At 38.8% G+C, this 22,585-nt stretch overlaps 1 protein-coding gene across 2 annotated transcripts in view; it reads left to right on the top strand.

The window, feature by feature from the left end:
• FNDC3B (fibronectin type III domain containing 3B) overlaps positions 1-22,585 on the top strand; it is a 362,569-nt gene that overhangs the window by 261,096 nt on the left and 78,888 nt on the right. For both annotated transcript variants that reach the window (XM_031957667.1, XM_031957668.1), the window contains exons 8-11: positions 2,836-2,993; positions 4,690-4,749; positions 8,244-8,382; positions 11,342-11,395. In XM_031957667.1, the coding sequence (XP_031813527.1) occupies positions 2,836-2,993; positions 4,690-4,749; positions 8,244-8,382; positions 11,342-11,395 (411 nt within the window). The remainder of the gene's footprint in view (positions 1-2,835; positions 2,994-4,689; positions 4,750-8,243; positions 8,383-11,341; positions 11,396-22,585) is intronic.

Raw genomic sequence — 22,585 nt, forward strand, 5'->3', positions numbered from 1 at the left:
TAAGCTCTGAAGCCAGGAATGCAAATTGATAGGAATCCATGGCCATTTAGCTTCTTAAGGGATGTGATTTATAGTGCCTATTTATTGAGAGACAGAATATTATTTTAAGTAGCCATTCATGAAATCATTGCTTAATCAAATGACATAATTTATGCAAAATATTCTGTAAAACCTAAGGAACTATAGGAATAGTAGCTATTTTTTAATGCACACCATTTTCTCAAAGTTGTCGTTTCTTTCTCTGAGTTCCAGGATCTAATCAATTTACTTAATAATAATAAAAAAAAGTTTTTAACTTAACAAAATCCTACTTAAAATTTATAGTGTATACTGACAGTAGATAACAAAAGTATTTCTATCCATTTATTTCAAAGCCCTTCATTCTCTTCCTTTCCTTGTAGTTTGATTGTGAATTAATAATTCACTAATACTTAAGTATCCTCTATTTTATAATAATAATTTCTATTATTATTATAGTAGCTAACTAGCATTCATACATCACCTATTATATTCAGGTGCTGTGCTAAATGCTTTACAAATACTTTCTGCCTTGATCCTCACAATTTCCCTGTGAAATACATTTTCTTATCCCCATTTTATAGTTCAGAAAACTGAGACAGAGATTAAGTAACTTGGCCAGAGTTATGTGTCAGGAGGCTGAACTGGAGCTACAAGGTTGGACTTGAACCACTGGCTTCCTGACCTGAGGTCCAACACTCTATTCGCTTTACCTAGCTTCCGTAAAGCTCTATTTCTTATGCTAGAAGACATGACATATTTAAATATAGTGCAATCTCTGGCCTCAAATTTTATAGACTCACGGGAGAATATAAAACACAGTTGGCCATTCAGACATAGGATACATTGTTCATGAGAGCATGGTGGCAGGAAATTTCAGGTGTCTGTTCAAGGTCTGGGATAGAAAATATTAGGAAGAGAGAATAAGCTTGAAAAATAATGGTGACTATAGTTTATAGAGAGTTTGTAAGTTAAATATAGGAGTTTGAACTTTACTTGGTAGGGAATAGAGAGCTATTGAAGGTCACTGAACGGAGGAATGAGAGACACAAACAGAGTTAGGGAAAAGGGCATCGTTCTTAAGCAGATACTTTTCCTGTTAGAAAATTTAAAAATAAACTGCTAAGCAGACTTCAACTTTTTTTTCAGATTCAAGTTTGCCATTTTTCTCTTTTTCAATCACACTAAAATTTTGCAAAGAAAGCAAATAAAATTTCCTTTGACCCAGAAATTCCACTACCCCAAGGAAGTCAGTGACTAAAAAAGAGAACTATCCCATGGAAGTCAGTGATAAAAAAAGAGAACTCTCATCTACATCAGATATTTATAGCAGCATTTTTTGTGTGTGCTAGCAAAGTCCTGGAAACAAAGTAGATTCCCATCAACTACGGAATAGTTGACCAAGTTCTGGGACATAAAAGTTACAGAATATTTTTATGCTATTAATAACATTCAATGTGACATGAGAAGACTTATAGGAACTGATACAAAGTGATGAATGCTGTACTAGAAAGATCATAAGTGGAAAGGATGGTACAACAGAATGGTGTCAAATTATAATGACCTAGTTTGGCTCCAGCAAAGGGAGACGTTAAGACATCTCCCTCCCTTCATTATTCAGCTAGGGAACTATTAGTGTGGAAGGCTGCAAATAATATGGGACTTTTCCCCAATATGCTGGATTTTTTTTATTGTTGTTGTTTTTTTAATGTATTCTTTGTTATAAGGGATTGCTCTTTCATGGGGTAGGAGATAGCAACACCGTAAAATGTGATACAATTTTTTTTTAATTTCCCCCCAATTTTTTTTTTTTAATTACTTACCATTCCAGTCAGGTTACGATAATTATCATTATACAACGGAGATAGAGAAATAAGAAATTCATTGGTTATGTGGACTCATTTTTTTCCCTAATCATTATTAAACCATGATTTTTCAGCAATTACTAGAATGCATTGCTTTCTTTATTATTTAGTGATCATAGACTTAGAAGTTTGAGAAACCTCAGGGAAATCTTACCTCCTCACTTTATAGATGAAGAGAATGAGGTTAAAAAAACTCAGTATTGTGCCAAATCTCACTCAGGTTTGTAAATTGTTGAGCTCAGATGCAAATCTTCCAACTCCAGATGTTGGACAATAAATGCCCCGAGTAGGGTTGGGTTATGTGGAAGGGAAGGCACTAGATCTATGATTTTGCTGGGATAGAAATTCCCACAGGAATATAAATGTAAATGTAAATCAGCAGCTTCTCTATCTCATTGTGTTTCTGTGGATCCTTGAAAATATGGGTGATTTGTCACACGATAGTGTTAGAAGTAGCATTGGAACACGGCACTTCCATATTTAAGATTTGCTCTCTCTCCATCCTTCTAAGTATCTTTATTAATCAGATTTTAATTCAGAGAATTATCTAATTGTGCAGTATCGTTGTTGAATTCAACTTTGAGAGAACTGAGTCTTAACTTTATTATAATTGTATGAAAGCAACAGACAGTTGGGCCTTTCCTATGATATATTATGTATCCACCTAGTATGGTATCCCTGTTGTTGGTACAGATGTTTTCTGTTAATCAGGCCAGATGTTGAATGATATACAATGTGGTTCATGATGCTATTAAGACTTGGGCAAACTATATTTCTTGTCTTTCCTTTGGTGACCCATTTTGATTAAATTTTTTTTTTTACCCATTGGCAAACGAAAACTCAGTATCATGTTTGAGCTTGTAAATACAATGCTGTTAGCATTTGGTGTGAGTAGCAGAGGGTTTCTGTGGAATCTATTTGACCATTTAATCCAGATTTTCTCATCCATTAGGTCTCTAATGTCCAAGCAAGGACAGTTCTGCTCTCATGGTCCCCTCCCACTGGTCTTTCAAGTGGAGACAGACCCCACAACAGCCCACCCTACCCCTACAGCTATGAAGTGGCCTTATCAGACAAAGGGAGGGATGGAAAGTACAAGATAATTTACAGGTAAGGTCATGTGGATCATTTATTTCTATTCCCTTCCCCATGAAGGAAAATGAAATAACTTTAGTAAAATGAATGTTTGCCATTCACCTGTCTAATAAGTAACATTTATTTTTAAATAATAGGAGTGGTACATATTAACCTTTTTTTGAGAGGCAGTATGATATAATCAGGAGAACAGTGGATTAAAAATCAAGCAAGTCTGGGTTCAATCTTACCGGAGACACTTTGCTAGCTGTGTTTACCTATTCATTTAATCCCTCTGTACTTTGGATTATTCACCCATAAATTGATAATATTGAATTCTAAGGTCCCTTCTCACTCTAAATCTGTGGTCCTGCTACTAAAAAGCTGACCTCAAAGCCAAGAAGAATTGATTCCAGGTCCCACATGTGACACATACTTTCCATGCCAGACAACAGTCCCCTAAGCAGCCCTCCTGTAATGCAGAAGATGCTGACCAATGGATTTCCTGGACCAGTGAAGTCAAAGATCCAGTCACCTATTCTTGAAAAGCCAATCGTTTGGGGCTCTTTGGGACCCAATGTCTTTTCTGTCTTTCCTTATCTACTTTCCCCACTTTCTATCACCTCGACTCCCCACTCCAGTCCATAGGAGTCAGAAATAGATGGAAAGTCTCCTATTCTTGTGTTGGAGTGAAAGAGCTTTAGAAGGCGTCTTTGTACTCATTATAGCAAAGTGAGTATAAATGATTATTAACCCAAGTCGAGAACAATTAATGTTCCCCACTGATGCCTACTAGAGTCTCTGGTGCTCCTGACAGCTTTCAGGCATGCTAGGGAATATATAGATTTTGAGGACTAGCCTGAAATTGTAGCCACTGCTTTGAATGTGGATGCTCTGGGAGAATGTGTTCCAAGATCCAATCAACTGATTTGGCAGGAAACTTTCAGAATAGAACTATTCATAATTTGGGGGCTTCCTCTTAATTTAAAGGGATGTTTTCTATTAACATTTGTACTGAATTTTCTGAAATTGAAATATATGATGAATTTGACTAAATTTATATTTTTGAGTTTATTTTAAAGATACATTTTATGTGATTTTTAATGAATAATTATTAGGATCAAAAAGAAAATCTCATGCAAAATAAGTAAAGCTTCCCAATGGATTTGAGCACATTCATTTTAAGAATATTAGATGAATCAAATAACCTGGGCTCTGACTTGATGTAAACAATTTTATTTCTAATTCAACTCAACAAGCATTTATTCACACTTGCTGTTTGCGAAGCTCAGTGCTAGGTGCTTGGATCTGATGAGAATAAAATCATCCTTGCCCACAAGGAATTTGCGCTCTGCGAAGCCACAAAATGACCATGTTAATATTTGAGTACAAAATATGGATGGAGATAGACACAGAGCTCAGGATGCTTATTTCACCATCTGTGTCCTCAGATGACAAGGGTGATGATGACTTTAATTCCTTAAAAGGTTGTTAGAAATGATGTGATCCTACTACAGAAGACAGGCCAGTTGCTGGCTTTGGGGATATGTCTTTGGGAAAATTAATCTTCCATCTTCCAAATATATAAAGGCATCCCTGGGTGTTTATTCCCTATCTTATCAAGTCGAGTAGCACTTTTTTGTTCATCACCTTTCCTCTGGGAATCAAAAACTAGTACCTGTATTGTTTCTGAAACTATTTTCAAAACTTAATGGATGGTGTCTCTTTTCAGTGGAGAAGAATTAGAATGTAGCCTGAAAGACCTTAGGCCAGCCACAGATTATCATGTCAGGTGAGTTATAGTATCCAACTTGTGTTTTATTTGAAATGCTAAATCTCTGGTGTTAATGTACAGTATGTTTGTTTTCTTTCTCTCTGTCTTTCTCTGTCTCTGTCTGTCTGTCTCTGTCTCTCTGTGTCTTTGTCTCTGTCTCTGTGTATGTATTTTGCTAATCATTTCCCAGACACATTTATTCTGGAGTCAGACACTTCTCTTCTTTACTACAGTAAAGCCTTAATTAAGACTCTTGCTCTTCATTTTTCTCTGCTATCTTGTAGGTTGGACCTAATTATTACACATTATCAACTCACTTTAAAAAGCATCAGAATAATTTAAATTTCCTAGAGATACCAGGATTTGGAATTGGCAGATTTGCATACAGATTATTCAGTTTCTTGTATTTATATCCTCAAATCTAGTATGGTGTCTGGAACACAATAGACTCTTAGTAAGTGCTTGCTAAGAAGCTTAGTTGCTTCTCTGCCAGGTGTGACTCTACCTATGTGACTTTGGCCAGGTGCCTTTCTTTGTCCTCAGTTTCCCTCTCTGTAAAATGAACGTATAGGAGTGGCTAATCTCTAAGGACCCTTCCCAGCTCTGAAGTTCTGTAAAATCTCTGCTTATCCACCAGTTTCACAGCAGGAAGTTTTTGGTCTCAGCTTTTTAGTGCCAAGCCTTGTTCTAATCACTCAGCAGCCACAGGAAAGTTTGGCCCTGTAACTTTCCCAATGATGTGATCTTGCGGATAACTTTTCCCAGAGCAATTATCACATGATGAAACATCTCCAAAAACCTGCTTTCAGTATGTGGCCGTCCCTGCTGACAGGGTGATGGGGCACCGGTCGATCAAGTTACAGACATGCTGGGGTCGGGGACAGTGGAGGGCACATTTCTGAGAATTCCCATGCACCTGCTTCATTTGGCCAGGTCTTGATCTCAAACGAATGTGGAGAATGCTTCAACACAACATTAATATGGGGATTCGTTTTGATTTTTTTTTTTTTTTTGAGAGATGTTGTTGTTTTGTTTTTTTCTTAAATGAGTGACTTTCCCTTTTCTAGAGAGGCAAATTGGTACCCCAGATAGGTGATTTATTTCTTTTTTAATTTTATTTTCCCCCAATTTACATCTAATAAGAATTTTTAACATTCCTTTTTTTTTTTTTTTAAATTTTGAATTCCAGTTTCTCATCCTCCCCTTCCCTTCTATCTGGCACTTACCAGACCAGCGAAGGTGTTGTAAAGAAATAATACCATGAAATACAGAGTATCATGGAACCTTAGACCAAGTCTAGTCCAGCACCTTTGACAGAAAAAACAAGAGAGACCCTGAGAGATTAGATTATTTAGGATCTTGGCAATAGATCCAGTTAACCAAGTGTTCAACTAGTCCAACCTCTTCCCTCATTTTACAGATGTGGAAATTGAACCCAGATAACAGTAAATGACTATGGTCAGATTTAAATCCTAGTTTCTCCTCACTCTGAATCTATCCTTCTCCGCTGGGCCATGCTGTTTCCCATATGGTAGATGTAAAAATCATTTTGGTCTCTTAACACAGAACATGTATCCATCAACATTTCTCCAAGAGGACTTGCTAATAAAATGAAGCTGGTTTGGCTAATTCCATTGTTGTGACTGTTGGTTCATCAGCATGCAAAGGGTAATTTAAATGGAGAAAATGTTTTGATAGATTCCAGTACTTTATCTGTGTCAAATAACCCATTTTTTTTTTCATAAGCATTTGGCTATAATGTATTCACAAATATAACTATGTCTCCAAACCAGAGCAGTTCCTTACAATGTTTCTGCCTGTTTAAGTAGAGAGTCATTGGCAGGTTGGTAGAGTTTTTCCATCAGGAAAACTGAGGCTTATCTCCTCCTCCTGATAAATTGGACTGGTTGTCTTTGTTGTTGTTCTTATAGATAATTAAGTATTTCAGTGCACGAACAAAAAACTTTCAGTGATGATGGTACAAATATGAAAAAAAATTTTATAAAGCTACACAAAGATTAATGATGTCTCACTTTAACCCGAGAGAATGTAGGGTTCCAGATTTTTACTTTATTTTCTGCTCTATTCACATTAATATAACCTAAAATAGGACTTCTAATTTATATTTAAATAAGTTGTTATGTAAGTCATATATTTCTGATTATCAGAAATCCATTATATTCAATTTTAAACAAAGAAATAATGCTTGTTTGTTTCTCTGTAGTAAGTTTCAATGTGCCATTTATATTCTCTTCTGTTTCTCTTTATTTGGTGGAGTCTAGAACACTAACAGAATTTCACATCAGTGAAAATGGCAGTGACTTCTCAATGCCTTTGTAGCTGACTATTTAACAATATCCATTGTAGACAAGATAAGACAAGAGAGGGCATTCCCATATCATGATTTCACCTTAATAATAAATACAAATTCCAGATCTGGGCAAATGGTAAATCACTTTGAATAAATCCAGTATTCTTTCTTATTTTAGAAGATAAAATGTTGTAAGACAGATGACAAGAACTATTTTCTAACTTTGTATTTTGATCGGGGGGAAAAAAAAAACAACTTTAGCAGCCCAAGTATCAGATGTTAGCAACCTTTTCAGTTCTCCACTGAATTATGTGGTTCATGATACTTTCTAAAAGGGATAAGAAAATGTCGATGAAGCACTGGAGTAGTAGGTGTCCTTATATAGAAAGACAAGAGAGATTTGGCTCTTATGTTCCAAAATCAGAGCTTATCCCTTGAACTTGAATGACTACATCTACTACTTTCCATTTTGACATTCTTCAAGAGTTTGTGCACATTCTGCAGTGTGTCAGGTTTGTGGATCTGCTTTTTGCAGGAAGCATTTCTAGGTAAAACTTTAATATATAGAATCACTGCATTTGAATACATTTGAATGTACTTTAGCATTCATATATTCCAGCTCTTCCTTAAGTGAAATATCAACAGCTACAGACCTAGCTAGCAAACATCCAAACTCCAAACTAAGTGAGATACTCCCTCCTTCAAAAAATACTCATCCCATTTGGGGGTAGCTCCTGTTGGAAATGTCTCCTGATGAGCCCAGATTTATTCATTTATAGCTTCTGCTTTTTGTCCATGATTACGTCCTCTGGGACTTAATCCTCTCTTCTCAGGGAAGCCATTGAAATACATGATCACAGCTCTTCTATCTTCTGTGAGCCTCCCTTGACCAAACACTGCCAATTCTTTATACTAGGGAGAGGGAGGGCAGCAGCGGTTGGAGACCAGAAAGGGCTTCTTGTAGAAGGTGGCACTTTAAAAATGTCAGTGGAGAAATTTCTGTTGAGACGGTTTTGTGTCTCAATGATTCTGAACTCAAAGGAGATAGTGGGTCCACAGGAGCTGAGAACATGTTGAATAATGAAAGGAACATATGGGATAAACTCTGGACAAAAACTGAGATTAAAAATTAGGATCCTTTTTGGTCTTTGTCACAGAATTCACATGTATATGTATGTCTATATGTATTGCTTCTTTTCAGGGTTTATGCAATGTACAATTCAGTAAAGGGATCGTGCTCTGAACCCGTTAGTTTCACCACTCACAGCTGTGCCCCCGAAAGTCCCTACCCACCCAAGCTGTCACATCGGACCAAAAGTTCACTCACCTTACAGTGGAAGGTAGGTAGACTAGAGTGCCAAAAATTATCATGCAACTGATCTCAATGTTGAGTCGTGATCATTTTAAAATTTTTATATAAGTACTTTAATGGCTACTATTTGTCATTATTTTTTCATGATGCTGTGCAGTGAAAGTGCCTAATTGGGTGCTGTTAATAGGATTTTGGGTGCAAATGGAGAAAGAATTTAAAAGAGAATGTTTGGGAAATAATTTGTATCTCTTTATATATTTTTGTGGGAACCAGCAAATGCCTTTCTAGCTATCACAAGAGGGGGAATTCATTGGTCAGAATCAGGATAATAAGAATAAGAATAATCATTATAAGAGTTGTGATTAAAACTTAACCTGAGGGGCTGCTAGATGGTGTAGTGGACCGGAAGTCAAATCTAGCTTCAGACAATTAATACTTACTAGCTTAGGCAAGTCACTTAACCTCAATTGCCTTGCACAAACACACACACACACACACACACACACACACATTTATATATATATATATATAATTTAAAAAAATAATTTAACCTGAGTTTTACCATGTTTCCATGGGATAGGCAACTGGATGGTTATACTGACCTGCATTTTTAAATGATTCCCCCCAATGATGCTGTCTTTCAGCTATAACATGCCATTGGAATATTGAAGTGTTACCTTGAATTTCTTGGTTTTAAACAAGTAAAGGTTCCCAATAGCTTCTTGATTACTTCTCTACTTAAGTATTGTGATTCTCTTCATTTCAAGCAATGATCACTGTGAGCAATACTTTTCAAATCCTTCAGAATATTGTTATGCATAAATCAGAAGTTAGATAGCATCAGTGACATGGAGGGAAAGCATTGGACAAAACCTGGGATGAAAATTGGGATAATCTTTGAACATGGCCACTGAATCTATATTTGTGCACATGTTTTTTGAATGCAATTGAGACTAAACTTTAAATACATTAACATTTTCTAAACTCTAGTAAAAAGCTCTTTAATTCAGACTAGATGTAAGCTAAGTCCAGTTCCCAAATAGAAGTAGAGAGTAATGAAAGCTAGGAATTATAGAATATTTCAAGGAAATGCCTGTTTATGCATTTCAGAGGTAGCAGATAACTGCAGATAGCTATTAGTAGTCCCCAACTTAACACTGAATTATATCCCCAGCCTTGGTTTTTACAGTTGAGGCCATGAAATTCAGGAGCATTTTCTCTTCCCCCTGTTAGAGATAAATAGCCATGGTTATTAAGGTTGGATGCCAGCCCCTGAAAGACCAACATGACCCAGATTTTTCTTACTGTCATTGCTTAATGGCAGAATTAGTAAATTCTAAGGAAAGGCATTGTAAATGCTAGTGGAGCATGTCGGAGATGGAAGAGACTTCAGGGGACAAATCCTTCAAGCTATTCCTAACCAAGAAGCTCCCGTGTGGCGGCCCCCTCTCCAGTATAACCAGTAATCATGCTTGAAGACATCACTGCTTAAAAACAGAGAAAAGTGGACTTTGGAGAAAAGCAATTACTAGTGAGGATTATTTCCACATTGTATTGCTAGAAAAAGCAGTGAAATGTAGCCAGGGACGTGATGAAGTATTATTTCTAATGGTTACCTGTGAAGCACAGGATTATCCTGTGATCCTTTCCGGCCAGGCAACCATGTCATATTTATCCAGTAGTCTAGATGATCTAAAGTCATTATTTTATGACTGCTTCAGTCAATAGGCCAAAGTTGAAATTGGCTTAGAAACTGAACCATCCTATTTTCTCTCCTGGCTTCCAAGGATAATCCAGGTCAGTGATTACCTAACTTTCTGGATTCACAGCTCCCTGTCATCGTTGACTTGATTTCTTGACATCTCCTCCTGAAAGTGCTTTTTGGCCTATATTTATCTCTTGGACCAAAAAAGAAAAAAAATGAATGAATGAGTGAATTGCCAGTTTTGTTTTGAGGATCTTATGCTACCCTTGTCGAAGGTAAAGATAGTCTAGGGAATAAAACAACAACCAGTATTGGGAATCACAGATTTAGGCTCAGCTTGAAACCAACTGGATGAAATTGTGGTCTTGGGTGGTCCATTTTCATCCTAGCAGTTTTAACGATTAAGAAAAAGGCAATCCCTTCACATTGATGTTTTCATTTTATTGACTTAGTCCTCAAAAAAACACTTCCCAGACTTCTTTGATACTCTTGGAAATGAAAGCACCTATTTCAGTTTCAACTTTAATTTCTTGGTGATGGACTTCCCAGATTTTAAGATTCCTCTTGTTACAAGAAAATCGTATACATGAGGATTTTCTTAACAACTCTTTGCTGATAAAGGTGGCAATCAGTAACCTCCTCATCCCCCTTCTCCATTTTACTTTAATTTGTTTTGCTACTGAAAGAAAAAAAAAAAACAGCATAAAAAATTCCAGACTACTGTTTGTCAGTATGTCAGCTGCATGAATTGTCTGCCCATTATGTGTAAAACTCTTAAGGGTAGCATCCAAAAAAAGAAATCAAATGCACAGCTTCCTCCCTCAGGAAGTTTAAAGTGTAGCTGGTTTTGTAGAGAACATGCTCACTCTAGTGTGATTTATGAATGAGCTTAAAAATGAGTTACTGAGGGACATAAGTTCTGTTCAATAGCATCTGGAAGACAAATTGTAAGGTTTGGTTGTTGGGTTCGTTTATGAATAGCTGGGTTAAGTATGGGGTTTTGGAGATCTTGAGAGCGCTTGCAATTCGTACAATAATATAGTACTCTCAAGACATGAAGAATTGGAGGAAGGCATTGGGTCAGATCCTCTGGAAGTTATGTTGAAAGAACTCTTCAAGGACCTCACAGGAACAGAAAACAAAGTTTGGCTAAAGTCTGTACTAGTGAGGAGGGTTACTTGCACCAGTAAGACCACAGGCCTATATCATAGGTAAAGTGAAGGGATAGGAGATTTGATTTTAAGTTATACTAATTTCCTTTTGTTTCCTTCATTTTTTTAAGGCACCAATTGACAACGGTTCAAAGGTCACCAGCTACCTTTTAGAATGGGATGAGGTAGGCATCTTTTTATCCATCTGTTAAAATACCATTCGTTTATTTTTTTTTCCTTTGACCCAGTGTTATCATACTATTATCAAAGAAATATTATATACAAACAATAACCATATGAAGGATGGAAAAAGTCACAAGACAATTATAATTACTCATTATTGAAAACTATGATGGAATAAAGTGGTAGACATACAACTCTCATTCAAGTTAACGCATTTCATTTATATTTAAGAATGCTGTTCAAGTAAAAAATAGGCTCATCTTTCTTATCATTTCTGACAGTTTTGTTCTATGTCTCTATAACTTAATCAGGCATCATCAGTCATATTTTTTTAATCTTTTGATGATGCCCTCAAGCCATCACAATTAAATTTGAATTTTAAATGGTAAGATATCGTGGTTAGGGCTGAAGAAAAATAGCTCTTTTTTTCTTTCCTCATTTTGTCAGTTTCATAGAGTCATTTTGAGTCATTTATTCAGTCAGTCACTTTCTCATTTTACATTCTCTTTGTCCTTTGAAAATTCTTTTATACAGTCTTAGTGTAGAACTGTTCTGGAATCTCAGTATTCTATGGAACCCATGCTAAAGTTTGTGCCACCATCTCGTGGATGGGGTGTTTTTGTTTTTACGTTCAGTACCCTCTTGCTATCATTGATTGTGAAAACCAAGTTCCAGTGTGGCGTGATGTTGATTGGCAGATTCTCAGCTTGAAAAACACTTGCTCCAGAAGGGCTTTTTTCTAACACGTGCCATTCGTTTTTTAGCAATCTGGCTCTTGGCTCCATTTGGCCATTTTTTGTTGCTTTATTCTATTTCCCAGTGATTATCTCAGTATCAGCGATTTTGCAAACAGCCTGGAGATTTTTGGCACAGGAAATAGCAGGTCTAGGAAGAAGGTCATTCCATTCCAAATGCAAGATAACTAATATCCGTGGATTAAACTTTAGGGAGTAGAAAGATTGAAAAGATTGCAGATTTGTGCCAAAAAGAAATGAATTAACTTTTAAATCTTGTCAGATGTGGAAAACTAAAGATATTATTGTTGCTGTTGCTGTTACTGTTGTTGTCGTTGTTGTTGTTCTTTAACTAACTGTAAAATGATCATTGCCCAATGGGATTTACAGGATAGAATTTGCCGTGTTGGAAGACCCTTCGCCACTTTTGGGAGAAGCTTATTTCCCCATCTGGATTACATCTGAACAGACCAGGTTCCAAGAAACCAAAAGACAATGATCTCTTGTTCTTAGGAACTCGGCAATGAGCTCAGGGTATACCGGCTGTTTAAGAGTCAGGCTTGACCAGGATGCCTTACAAATAAGGCATTATTTTATTTAAGGTGGTCTGATTGAAAAATGAAACCGCTCAGACGGTTCCTGCTGAGAAAGTGTTATAGGAGACAGTGAGCTGGGAATGAGCTCTGCTGGACTGTGAACAAGTAATCAGTAGCATCTTCCCATTCCCCAAAGGATGAGTGAAATCCTAGCAAAAATGAGCTTACAGAGGCTTTCAGTTGTTCAGTTTCTCATACCAGCTTGAAGTTTTTCTTGTATCCTAAAGTTTCACAGGATCTTGTGCTTTTCTGATTTTGCGGGTGGCTCAATTTTGTCCCCAGATCCTGCAACTCTCTTTGTGCATGTGTGCAGACCAGACATCGATCTATATTTCTTGTGTTTCCTTTGGCCATTTGGTCTTTGACTGTGTTGTCATGAGTTAATTGAGGTCATGGTGACCGTTTGAGAACTTGGATGGGAGACTTGCAAGGAAAATCCAGGTGTTAAAGGAAATGGTGATTGTGACTCAGTTGTTGGCCTTATTCCTTTGCAGTCAGTAATAGAAGTATCTTGGCAGGATGATGGAAAGAAATGAAGCAGATCCTGTATTTCAGTCAAAATGTATAAACAAGGTCTACTGACCACTTCCAGTCACAAAGGCCCCAGCACAGGTGGAGTGGGGTCCCATGCTCTGTGCCATCTGCCGTCACTGTTCTTTGACCTCCTTCCCTTCCATTCTATTTTTTTCCTTCCTTTCTTCCTTCTTTTTTTTCTAATCTTCTTTTTAAATTCTTTCCTTTTTTTTCTTTTTCTCTCCTCTTCCATCTTTCCCTCTCTCCTGTCTTCATTGATTGGCTGGCCCAAAGACCCTTATATTCCAGGTAGTCCACAACTGAGAAATAAATATTGGTAAATTTTTTCACTGGAAGTTCCCTGCATCAATAAAGTACCAGAAAGTGCGCATTCCATCTCCTTCATATAGGGATCTGGTATCCCAAATGGGATCCCCTACTCCTCCCTTTCAGGGTCACTTTCTGGTGGGAGGTTTAAATGAGACAATACAAATAAAGGACTTTGCAAACCATATATAGCTTCAATTTATTTAGCACTTGAAACTTGTATAGTGCTTTTATTTTTAATTTTTAGAAAAGCTCACCTTGTACTTGCCCTGTTGGCCAGAATATTGCCATCATCTATTTTGGTTTTGCAATCAAGCATCTTAACATATTACCATGCTGCATAGTTGCTGAATGTAGGAGGTCTCCTTTTCCATTAGATATTCAGTGAATTCCCATCTAGAATTTTAAATAATGGGCCATCACTGGCATGAGTGAGATGCTAGAGTTCCCCAAAATGGCACTCTCGGCCTTCAATGAGTATACTCGACAGCCTTTGGATTGCCTTTTTCTTAGGAGTGTGCCACCTGATCCAGGTCTTAGCCATGTGCCATGTGGTGGTGAGTCCCCCTGTTCCTGGGGCTCCCCTTCCAAGGCTCTCTGAGGCTGTCAGAATTATTTCCCGTCCTGTAGCATTCTGAGCCAGAAGGTATTTTTCCTGTAATTCCTCAGGGTGAATAGCGGCGGCGTTAAAGGCAGGATATCATTTTCAGGGCAGCTTCCAACTTGAAGGGCTGTGTGACTCATCATCACATTTTAATTTCCTTCTGGTCACAGCCCCATGTTTACATTTCCGTCTCCCTCCTGATGCTAATGAGTGATAGTCTTCCCGAGAACAGGCCAAGAATAGTTCGAACGGCACAAGGACTTCTGCCTTTCTTTGACTGGCTATCCACATGTTAGCTGCAGAGCTTATCAGCACAGCAAGCAATATTTGACTAACTCCCATCGTTCTTAGTTTATTGGTGAGATCACAATCGGGAAAATGTCTCAGTTAGATGTTCTGTAGTATATCAGGACCCCAGTTAAAAGCCCAGTTTTTTTGAACTAGAGCTGAGGGGAAGAATCCAGCATTTCCCCTTTCAGAGCTCCTGGCTGTTCTCTTTCCATAACTTTCCTGTTTCACTTCTGCCTTTGTTCAGGCTGATCCAGAATACGCTTCTCATCTAATCCTCTCGGGATTCCTAACTCCCCCCAAACCTCAATTCATTGATTCCTCTGATTTATTACTGAGTTGTTACTCAGGGGCAGCTATATGGCACAGTGGATAGAATGCTGGCCCGAGAATTACAAAGATCTGATTCATAGTCAGCCTCAGACATTTATTAGCTGTGTGATCCTGGACAGGTCATTTTTCACTGTTTGCTTCAGTTTCCTCATTTATTAAATGAGCTGAGAAGGAAATGACCACTCTAGTAGTTTGCCAAGAAAACCCTAAAAGACAGACATGAAGAATTAGATATGACTGAAAATTGACTAAATAAAAACAAGCACAAACTCCCCTCTGGTATTTTAAAGTTATTTTGTAGGTATTTCAAAATTTTTTATCTGTGAACATTTTGTATCATTCCTTGGTTCCTCCATTCTTCAGATGAAAGGGAGGAAGTTTGGCACATTTTAGGTCAATGAATGACTATTTATTGAGTATATACTATGTGCAGGGGATTCAGATAGAAAAAAATGAGGCTATTTGGGATAGACAACACATAGAAAAGATGGCAACCTCAGGGCAGATTTCATTCCAGTGGCAAGGCAGCAGGCAGGTGACAGTATTAGGATCTGAGGGGCGCAATACTGGCAAAATTGATAGTAAAAGCTAGAACACGTAAGGAGACTGTAGGTAGGGAGGTGTTAAAGTCTCCATTTTAGTGGGAAGGCTTGGAATTGATTCTTCATCTCCATGGTATAAATCTTCTTTCCTGTAGGCTTGTGACCATGCGTTAGCCAGTCACTCCCACTGATTTTGTCATGGATCCATGGCTGACCCAACATCCTCACCTTCAGCCCATTCAGTAGTCTTATGGGGTATTGATATCATTCTCTCCCATCATGTCCATCATTTCAGTCCACCTACATTGTCCATGGAACATGTCTCTTCTCCCAGGTCCTGCTAATCCATGCTGATGCCACAAAAACCAAGTGAAATGTCTTCGGTTTCACATTAGACCTCATAATTCCACAGTATGGGATATTCCTGACATAGCCCCCAGACTGTCTGGAAATCATTCTGTATGGGTTTAGGAGGAGGGGAGCATCTACCCCAAGAAAAGCTCACATTGTCAACTATTGGAATATTTAGAAGTGTTGTTTTCTCAAGATGCTACTTTGTAAAGTTTAACAACGTGAAGTGTGAAGTTCTTAATTTATTGTTATTGATTGAGCAGAAACCATTTCATTTTAGTCACTGTATCTCCAGCGCTTTCCATCCTGCCTGGCACAGTAGGCGATTAGTGTGCCCATTTTGACTTCAAGGTCATAAGATGGAATAAGTCAAGGCAGAGGATGAGATTTGGGGTTGGAAAAAAAGTCACAGTATCAAAGAAAGCAGATTTTAATGGGAATTGATAGATATTCAAACAGGGTTGTCACAGACTTGAGGAGATGGTGTAGCTGGTGAGTTTGGGCTATTTAGAGATTTGAGGGTTTTCTTCACTAAGTACCCAGATGTAAAATTCACAGAAATATTGAGAAAAGGCTTTCTCTAAACTGGGACTAATGTATTGCCTAAGGTTTTTCCTAAAGTGACTCAGTTAGCCATCAAAAGGACTTGAGTATTCTGGTTTCCTGTTGACTAATTGGAACAGTCAGCTGGACCATAGAGTGGGCAAACATTGGAAATGGGGAATTCTCCCAAAGGATATGTCATTCAATGTAAATGGAACAAAAGACAGCACAGTTAAATGGATATGGGCCGTGAAGGCTCCATCATAGATTCAGGGCTGAAATAGACTCAAGAAGCCAGCCTCCTCATTTTATAGATGGGGAAACTGAGACCTAGAGAAACCCAGTGATTTTCCCAAGATGACATTGCTGCTGGTCAGCTAAGCCAGGATCTGGTCCCACATTTTCTGACTCAGAATCCAGGGCATTTTCTTCTTTATTTTGGGCCCTCAAATCTCAGAGTGGCTTTCTTTACTTAAATTCAAGTGACTTTTACATGGAGGAAGGACTAGATTTGGTATGTTTGACCCCCTAAGAGGATTAGATGAAGAGACTGATTTAGATTTGATATCAGGAAAACTTCCTGCTGGTCAGAGCCCTTCAAAAGTGGGCTGGGCTACCTCAACAGATATTGTCAAGGTGACCACTGGTCTGGTAAGTCACGTCTGGGATAGTTGGTCAGGTATCAGTTGAACTAGTTGGCCTCTGAAGTCCCTTCCAGGTGCAGGACTATTCCTGGAGATGATCTCCATCCCCACTGCAGGATGAAACAATCATGTCCCAAGATACCCATCCATTAAATCAAACTATTGCAAAGTTACCAGGCCAGAGCAGTCATACCAGGAGGGTTTCCTTGATTCACAGAGACTGGTATCAAGGTGTCCATTGCCTTCCTGTTGGAGACCCCAGTCCCCTGTCTCCCCCTTTCAGACATATTCTCCCTCCCTCCATATTCTAGTCTACCATAAGAAGCCATGCTGCAGCATGGAAGAAGCTCACTCAAAGTTAAGGCAAAATCTGTTTCCCATGATTTAAGGACTCAAATGTTCACTGTGGCAGCCGCTTGGCACCTCAGCTCCAGCTAAGCCATTGAACTAGACCTGTGGCTAATTTTATAAATTTTAAAATAGCTCATGCGAGCAGCTGAGAAAAGCCTGACTCAGCCTAATGCAATATGCAAATTCTTTTTCCTAGGTTTCAGATCATGTTCTGTTACCTTGGACAGAGAGAAAACAAGTTGTTTCCCGTTTCCCTCATGACCCCTGTACTGTTCCCTCTTTTCAAACAAACAAACGCATTGGTCTCTTGTAACAGTGAATCTGCCCAGTTCTACCTGCTCCTTAGACAGATTTCTGTTAAACATGTCTGGAAGATTTGAGAGATCTGACACAGTTTCATGTACTAATCACTTGGGCCTACAAAAGTAGATCATGTACTTAGAAAGCATGATATTTTGGTTTTTGTAATTAAATCGGGGTAAGTGACTTACCCAGGATATATGAATACATTGTCAGATTGCTGGCTACCTTGGGTGAGGAGTGTAAGGAGAAAAATTTGGAACTCAAAATCTTATGGAAGTGAATGTTGAAAACTCTCTTTATATAATTCAAACAATAAAATATTATTAAGTGGGAGACCTTCCCTCCCAAAGAAAACAATCTTTACATGTAACTGGAAAAAATAAAATCCTATTGGGAGGGTAGACTATAGATAGGTAAGTAAATAAAGTGTAATATGTTTCTGACCCTAAATGGACCCAACTGAGATCTCCAGTTGATGGAAAGTGTTAGGGAGGAAATTTTGAGCTGGGATTTGTTCAGTGTTTCAGGCTTATCTCCTAAGCTTGAGAACAAATGCCTTAGAAGCATTTTGTAGCGTGCAATTGCAAACCCCTCACCTATCTGTTTGTGCTTCGACCACCCTGGAAGACTGAGGTGGGGGGCAAACACGTGGGTCAGCAGTGCAGAATTTTCAAAGCTTTACCCACTGTGGAGTGTCCCATCTCTCTAACGCTTCCTCCCGATCCCGGCTGCCACGTGCCCCCTTTTATATATCCTTCTCCCTAAGAAGTCCGTGCTCATTTGACTTGAGAAGCCAACATGTGTCTTTGATGATGCCTGGGGTCTGCTCATGCTGGAACAGCTTCTAAATATAGACCACTCGCAGACTAAATCTCTTGACTCTGGCTGCCGTTCAGCTGGCGGCCACAGCCTTATTTTTTATTTCAATTAACGTGGCTGTTTCTGACAGACGAGCTGATCTGGGCTGTTGCCGAAACACCAAGCCGTCTGCGGATCCTCGGCGAGCGTGTTTGGATGGGCCAGGGCCTTCGGAAGGCAGCTTGGGTCAAGAGCTGGCCTTGACATGAATATCCTGTGTACTCATGGTGGTTACAAGATTCCCTGAGGTAGCCAGGTGCTAGACTAGAAAGAGGGGCTTGGTTTGGAAGCCTGGGTGGCGGAGTAAATCCCGACTTAAACACTTCCTACCTCAGAGACCAATCCTGGATAAGCCATTTTCACTTTTCTGAGCCTCTGTTTGCTGATCTGTAAAGTGGCGATCCTAGAACCTACCTTGCAATTGTTGTGAGGATTATATGAGGGAAGAGCAAGGGCTTGGCAAACCTTATTCATGAGAATATAATGCATAATCATTTCAGAACCTGAAAGAGGCTGGGAGGGTCCGGAAAAGAGCTGCTAGAACAATTTCCAGAGCCGCGAAAGGGTGTTAGGCTTGGGAATCAGGACAGTATATCTGAGTTCGAATCCCACTCCACCCCTGGTTAGTGTAGACTTGATCCTTAAGCTCCCTGAGTCTCTATTTTCTGATTCACAAAATGGAGATAGGGCTGTCTGTAATTGTGAAGATAAAGCAAGATGATCTGGGGATGTTTTTGAGGGATTTCTGCTCCAGTGATGAAGACCTCCATGTGTCCATCCTCTTTTTTATATCTTTTCTTCATTTCTCCACTGATCTGGAGGAGAGAGAGAGAGACGGGTCCATCATTCATATTGATGGCCTTTCTTTCAAGCTCTTGACTTTATGGGGATGCAGGTCAGTTATCCTGCTCTGAGACCAGCCCATCTGCTTTTTGGTTATCTACCACATGTTACTAAATCGTGCTCCAATCACGTCCTTCACAACATTTCTCCTCTTTAATTATTTGTAGTGACTTACAGCCAACTCACACCCATTGCTTTTCTCTATTACTCACTGGGTGCATCTCAACCACCTTAGAGTGCTTGAGAAATGTCAGGTGATAGCGCTGCTGCTGCTGCTGCTGCTGCTGCTACTGATGATGATGATGATGATGATGATGGCAAAGGCGGCAAGAGTAATGGTGACGATAACATAACCCAGCAAAATACAGGTGTCTCCCATCTGTCCTCAGTACTACAGCAAACTTTTCCCATAGTTTGTGCTGGGACAAATGGGGTTAAAATCAGAAAACAGACTCACATATAATCCATTAATACAAGAATGATTGCAAATACCAGCCAGCCTCATTCTTTAATGCCAGCAGTGTTGGAAACACGGACCATTCTAGGCTTATAATTGCCAATGTAATGGGAAATGCCAGCCAGATTAACAGAGGACCAGGCAATCTGTAGAATCACTCCTGGCAGTAAAAATGCAAAGGGGGAGGGAAGGTCATAATGATTAATTAGTGTTTTGTATCTATATCACGCATGAGGGTTGGTTGGTTGTACATTAAGGTCCATATGCAGAGAGCAGCCCATTTGTGCTAGGCTTACCCATCCTGTAAGCAGGACCTATACAAGTGCCAAGGAAATCTTCCATTAGATTTAAAATTAATAAAGCTAGTACTTAATGGTAATTGATACTTCTAAACTCTTGTTGTCTAAAGTGTATTTGCCATCTTCCACATTCATGGCTTTCCACATTCTGGTATCCGAATCTAGAATGCCCTCTTAGGAGAGAAAGGCCCCTCTTAAATCACCAGTTTCCTTTAAGAACTTTTTTTAAAATAGCCTTTTATTTTCAAAATACATGCAAAGATAGTTTTCAACATTCAGCCTTGCAAAGCTTTGTGTTCTAAATTTTTCTTCTTCCTTCTCTCCTCCCCTAGACAGAAAATAATCCAATATGTGTTAAACATGTGCAATTATTCTTTATATATATCTACACTTATCATGCTGCACAAGAAAAATCAGATCAAAAAGGGAAAAAAATGAGAAAGAAAACAAAAAGCAAGTCAGAAAACTAAATAACAAAAGGTGAAAGTACTATGTCATGATCCACATTCAGTCCCCATAGTCCTCTCTGGATGCAGATGGCTCTCTCCATCACAAGTCTATTGGAACTGGCCACGTCCATCAGATTTGATCATTGCATAACCCTATTGTTGCTGTGTATAAGGTTTTCCTGGTTCTGCTCTCGTTATTCAGCATGAGTTTATGTAAGTCTCTCCAGATCTCTCTGAAATCATCCTGCTGATTGTTTCTTATAGAACAATAAGAGGTTGCAGCCTGCCCAGGATCTCACAGCTAGGAAGTGTCAGAGTCTGGACTCAAGCCTTCTGCGCTCCAGCTACCTTTAGCACTCTTTCCACCGAGTCATCTAGCTGTCTTTTTGATAGCTGCATTTTTATGTGCGTGATTTCATTTGTAGTTCTGTCTCTTTATTTTATGCATTTGATAACAGATTCTGAAAAAGAGTTCAATGGGTTCACTAGCCTGCCCAACAAACCTGTTTTGCCAAAGAGCCTAAGGACCCTGCTCTGCAGTAATCACCCAGGGTTCAATTCTGGTCTTAAAATGGTTCAAGGCTTCTACACACTATGATTATTGTGCTGCTAATAGCCCAGAGTGTGATCAGTCTTGTTTGGCCAAGATTCTAGGTCCTTTCTCCACTTGTCCATTTCTTTTGTCTTTTCAGAGAGGTCCTTATGACACTGGATGCATTTTCCGGAATAAAGCCCAATTCTCCTAAGCAGTCTGTTAGCCAGGAAATTGTGAATGTTTATACCTGTTCTTCTCAAATATACATTGGCAGTGGCAAAGAGAGTTTAAAAGCTAATCCAGCATCGTGTTATAAGATTCAAGACAGATAGGTAGATAGGACTGGGGAGTTGGTATCCTGATTACATCTCCAGCCAAAAGGCTGCACTTATTTCCTTTATCATATAATCCAGTTGCCATTCAGTCAGCAAGCATTGTGCTAGCTAGCATGGAGGATTACAGAGATGCTCTGGCAGAGTCTTAATTCCAATTGGGAAAACAACATGAACCTGTGCAAAATGTATGCAGATGTACCAAAGAATACTGGATATTTTGGGGAGGGAGAGCACAAGCGTCTGCAGGAATCATCAAAGCCTTCAGCAAGTAGACGGCACTTCAACAGTGTAGAATAAGCCAAGGGAGATTCCAAGAAGAGGGAACTGAAGAGGTGCTCTCGGACTTGGTGTCATTGAGTATTTGAGTCTTCCATGGACACTGATAAGATCTTCAATGTCAAAATTTTTATGTAGAACTTTTCCATCCCTTGCCCACCTCTTCCATATCCTCCCTGCATTCACCCAAAAGGGGGGTGTTCCCATCATCCTAGGGGAAAAAAACAATTGGATAAAGGATGTCTGTTGCCTAAATTCAACATGAATTTAGATGCAGATCTGTAGAGCTTGTCCAATTGGTGTGTGTTGTGTTTGTGCATATATAAACATGTGTGTGTGTGTGTGTGTGTGTGTGTGTGTGTGTGTATTTTGTATAAACACTACTGATGGGAAATGAATTGGACATATACACAGAAAAATAGAGAGAGAGATAGAGACATGTGCACATGTATATGTATACATCTTTGTGTACTTACATCTATATATCTTGTATAAACCCTTGTGATGGGAAATGAATTGGCCCTATACAAAAACACACACACACACACAAACACACACACACACACACACACACACACACACAAGTGTATCTATACATCAATAGATAAATAGATCTTGTATAAACACTACCGATGAAAAATTGAATTGGGCCTGAATATAAGCAGGAAGTTTCCAAAGACATGAGCTCAAGTGCTTTTGGGAAATGATAGTGACTCCCATCTATTCAGTGAAAGCAAAGTCCATCCTTTTAATATTTTCCCTGTATTTTAGCATGCCTGTAAATTAGGTTACTGAATCATATGATCACCAAAGAATTAAGAGTGAGTATCCCTCAGATAGCAATGGAGAAAAGTATACTAAAGGAAATGATGTCATTAATTAATAGATGATAGAAAAGGAGACCAAGGTGATCAAGTGGTTTAAGTGATAAATAGCACAGAAGCAACACAGGTATCCTTGTGTGAGGGAGGATTCTTAAGAAGATGAGCATTTCAGCTGAAATGTGCAGCT

This window comes from Sarcophilus harrisii, chromosome 3 (assembly GCF_902635505.1).
Source record: "Sarcophilus harrisii chromosome 3, mSarHar1.11, whole genome shotgun sequence".
Taxonomy (NCBI): Eukaryota; Metazoa; Chordata; class Mammalia; order Dasyuromorphia; family Dasyuridae; genus Sarcophilus; species Sarcophilus harrisii.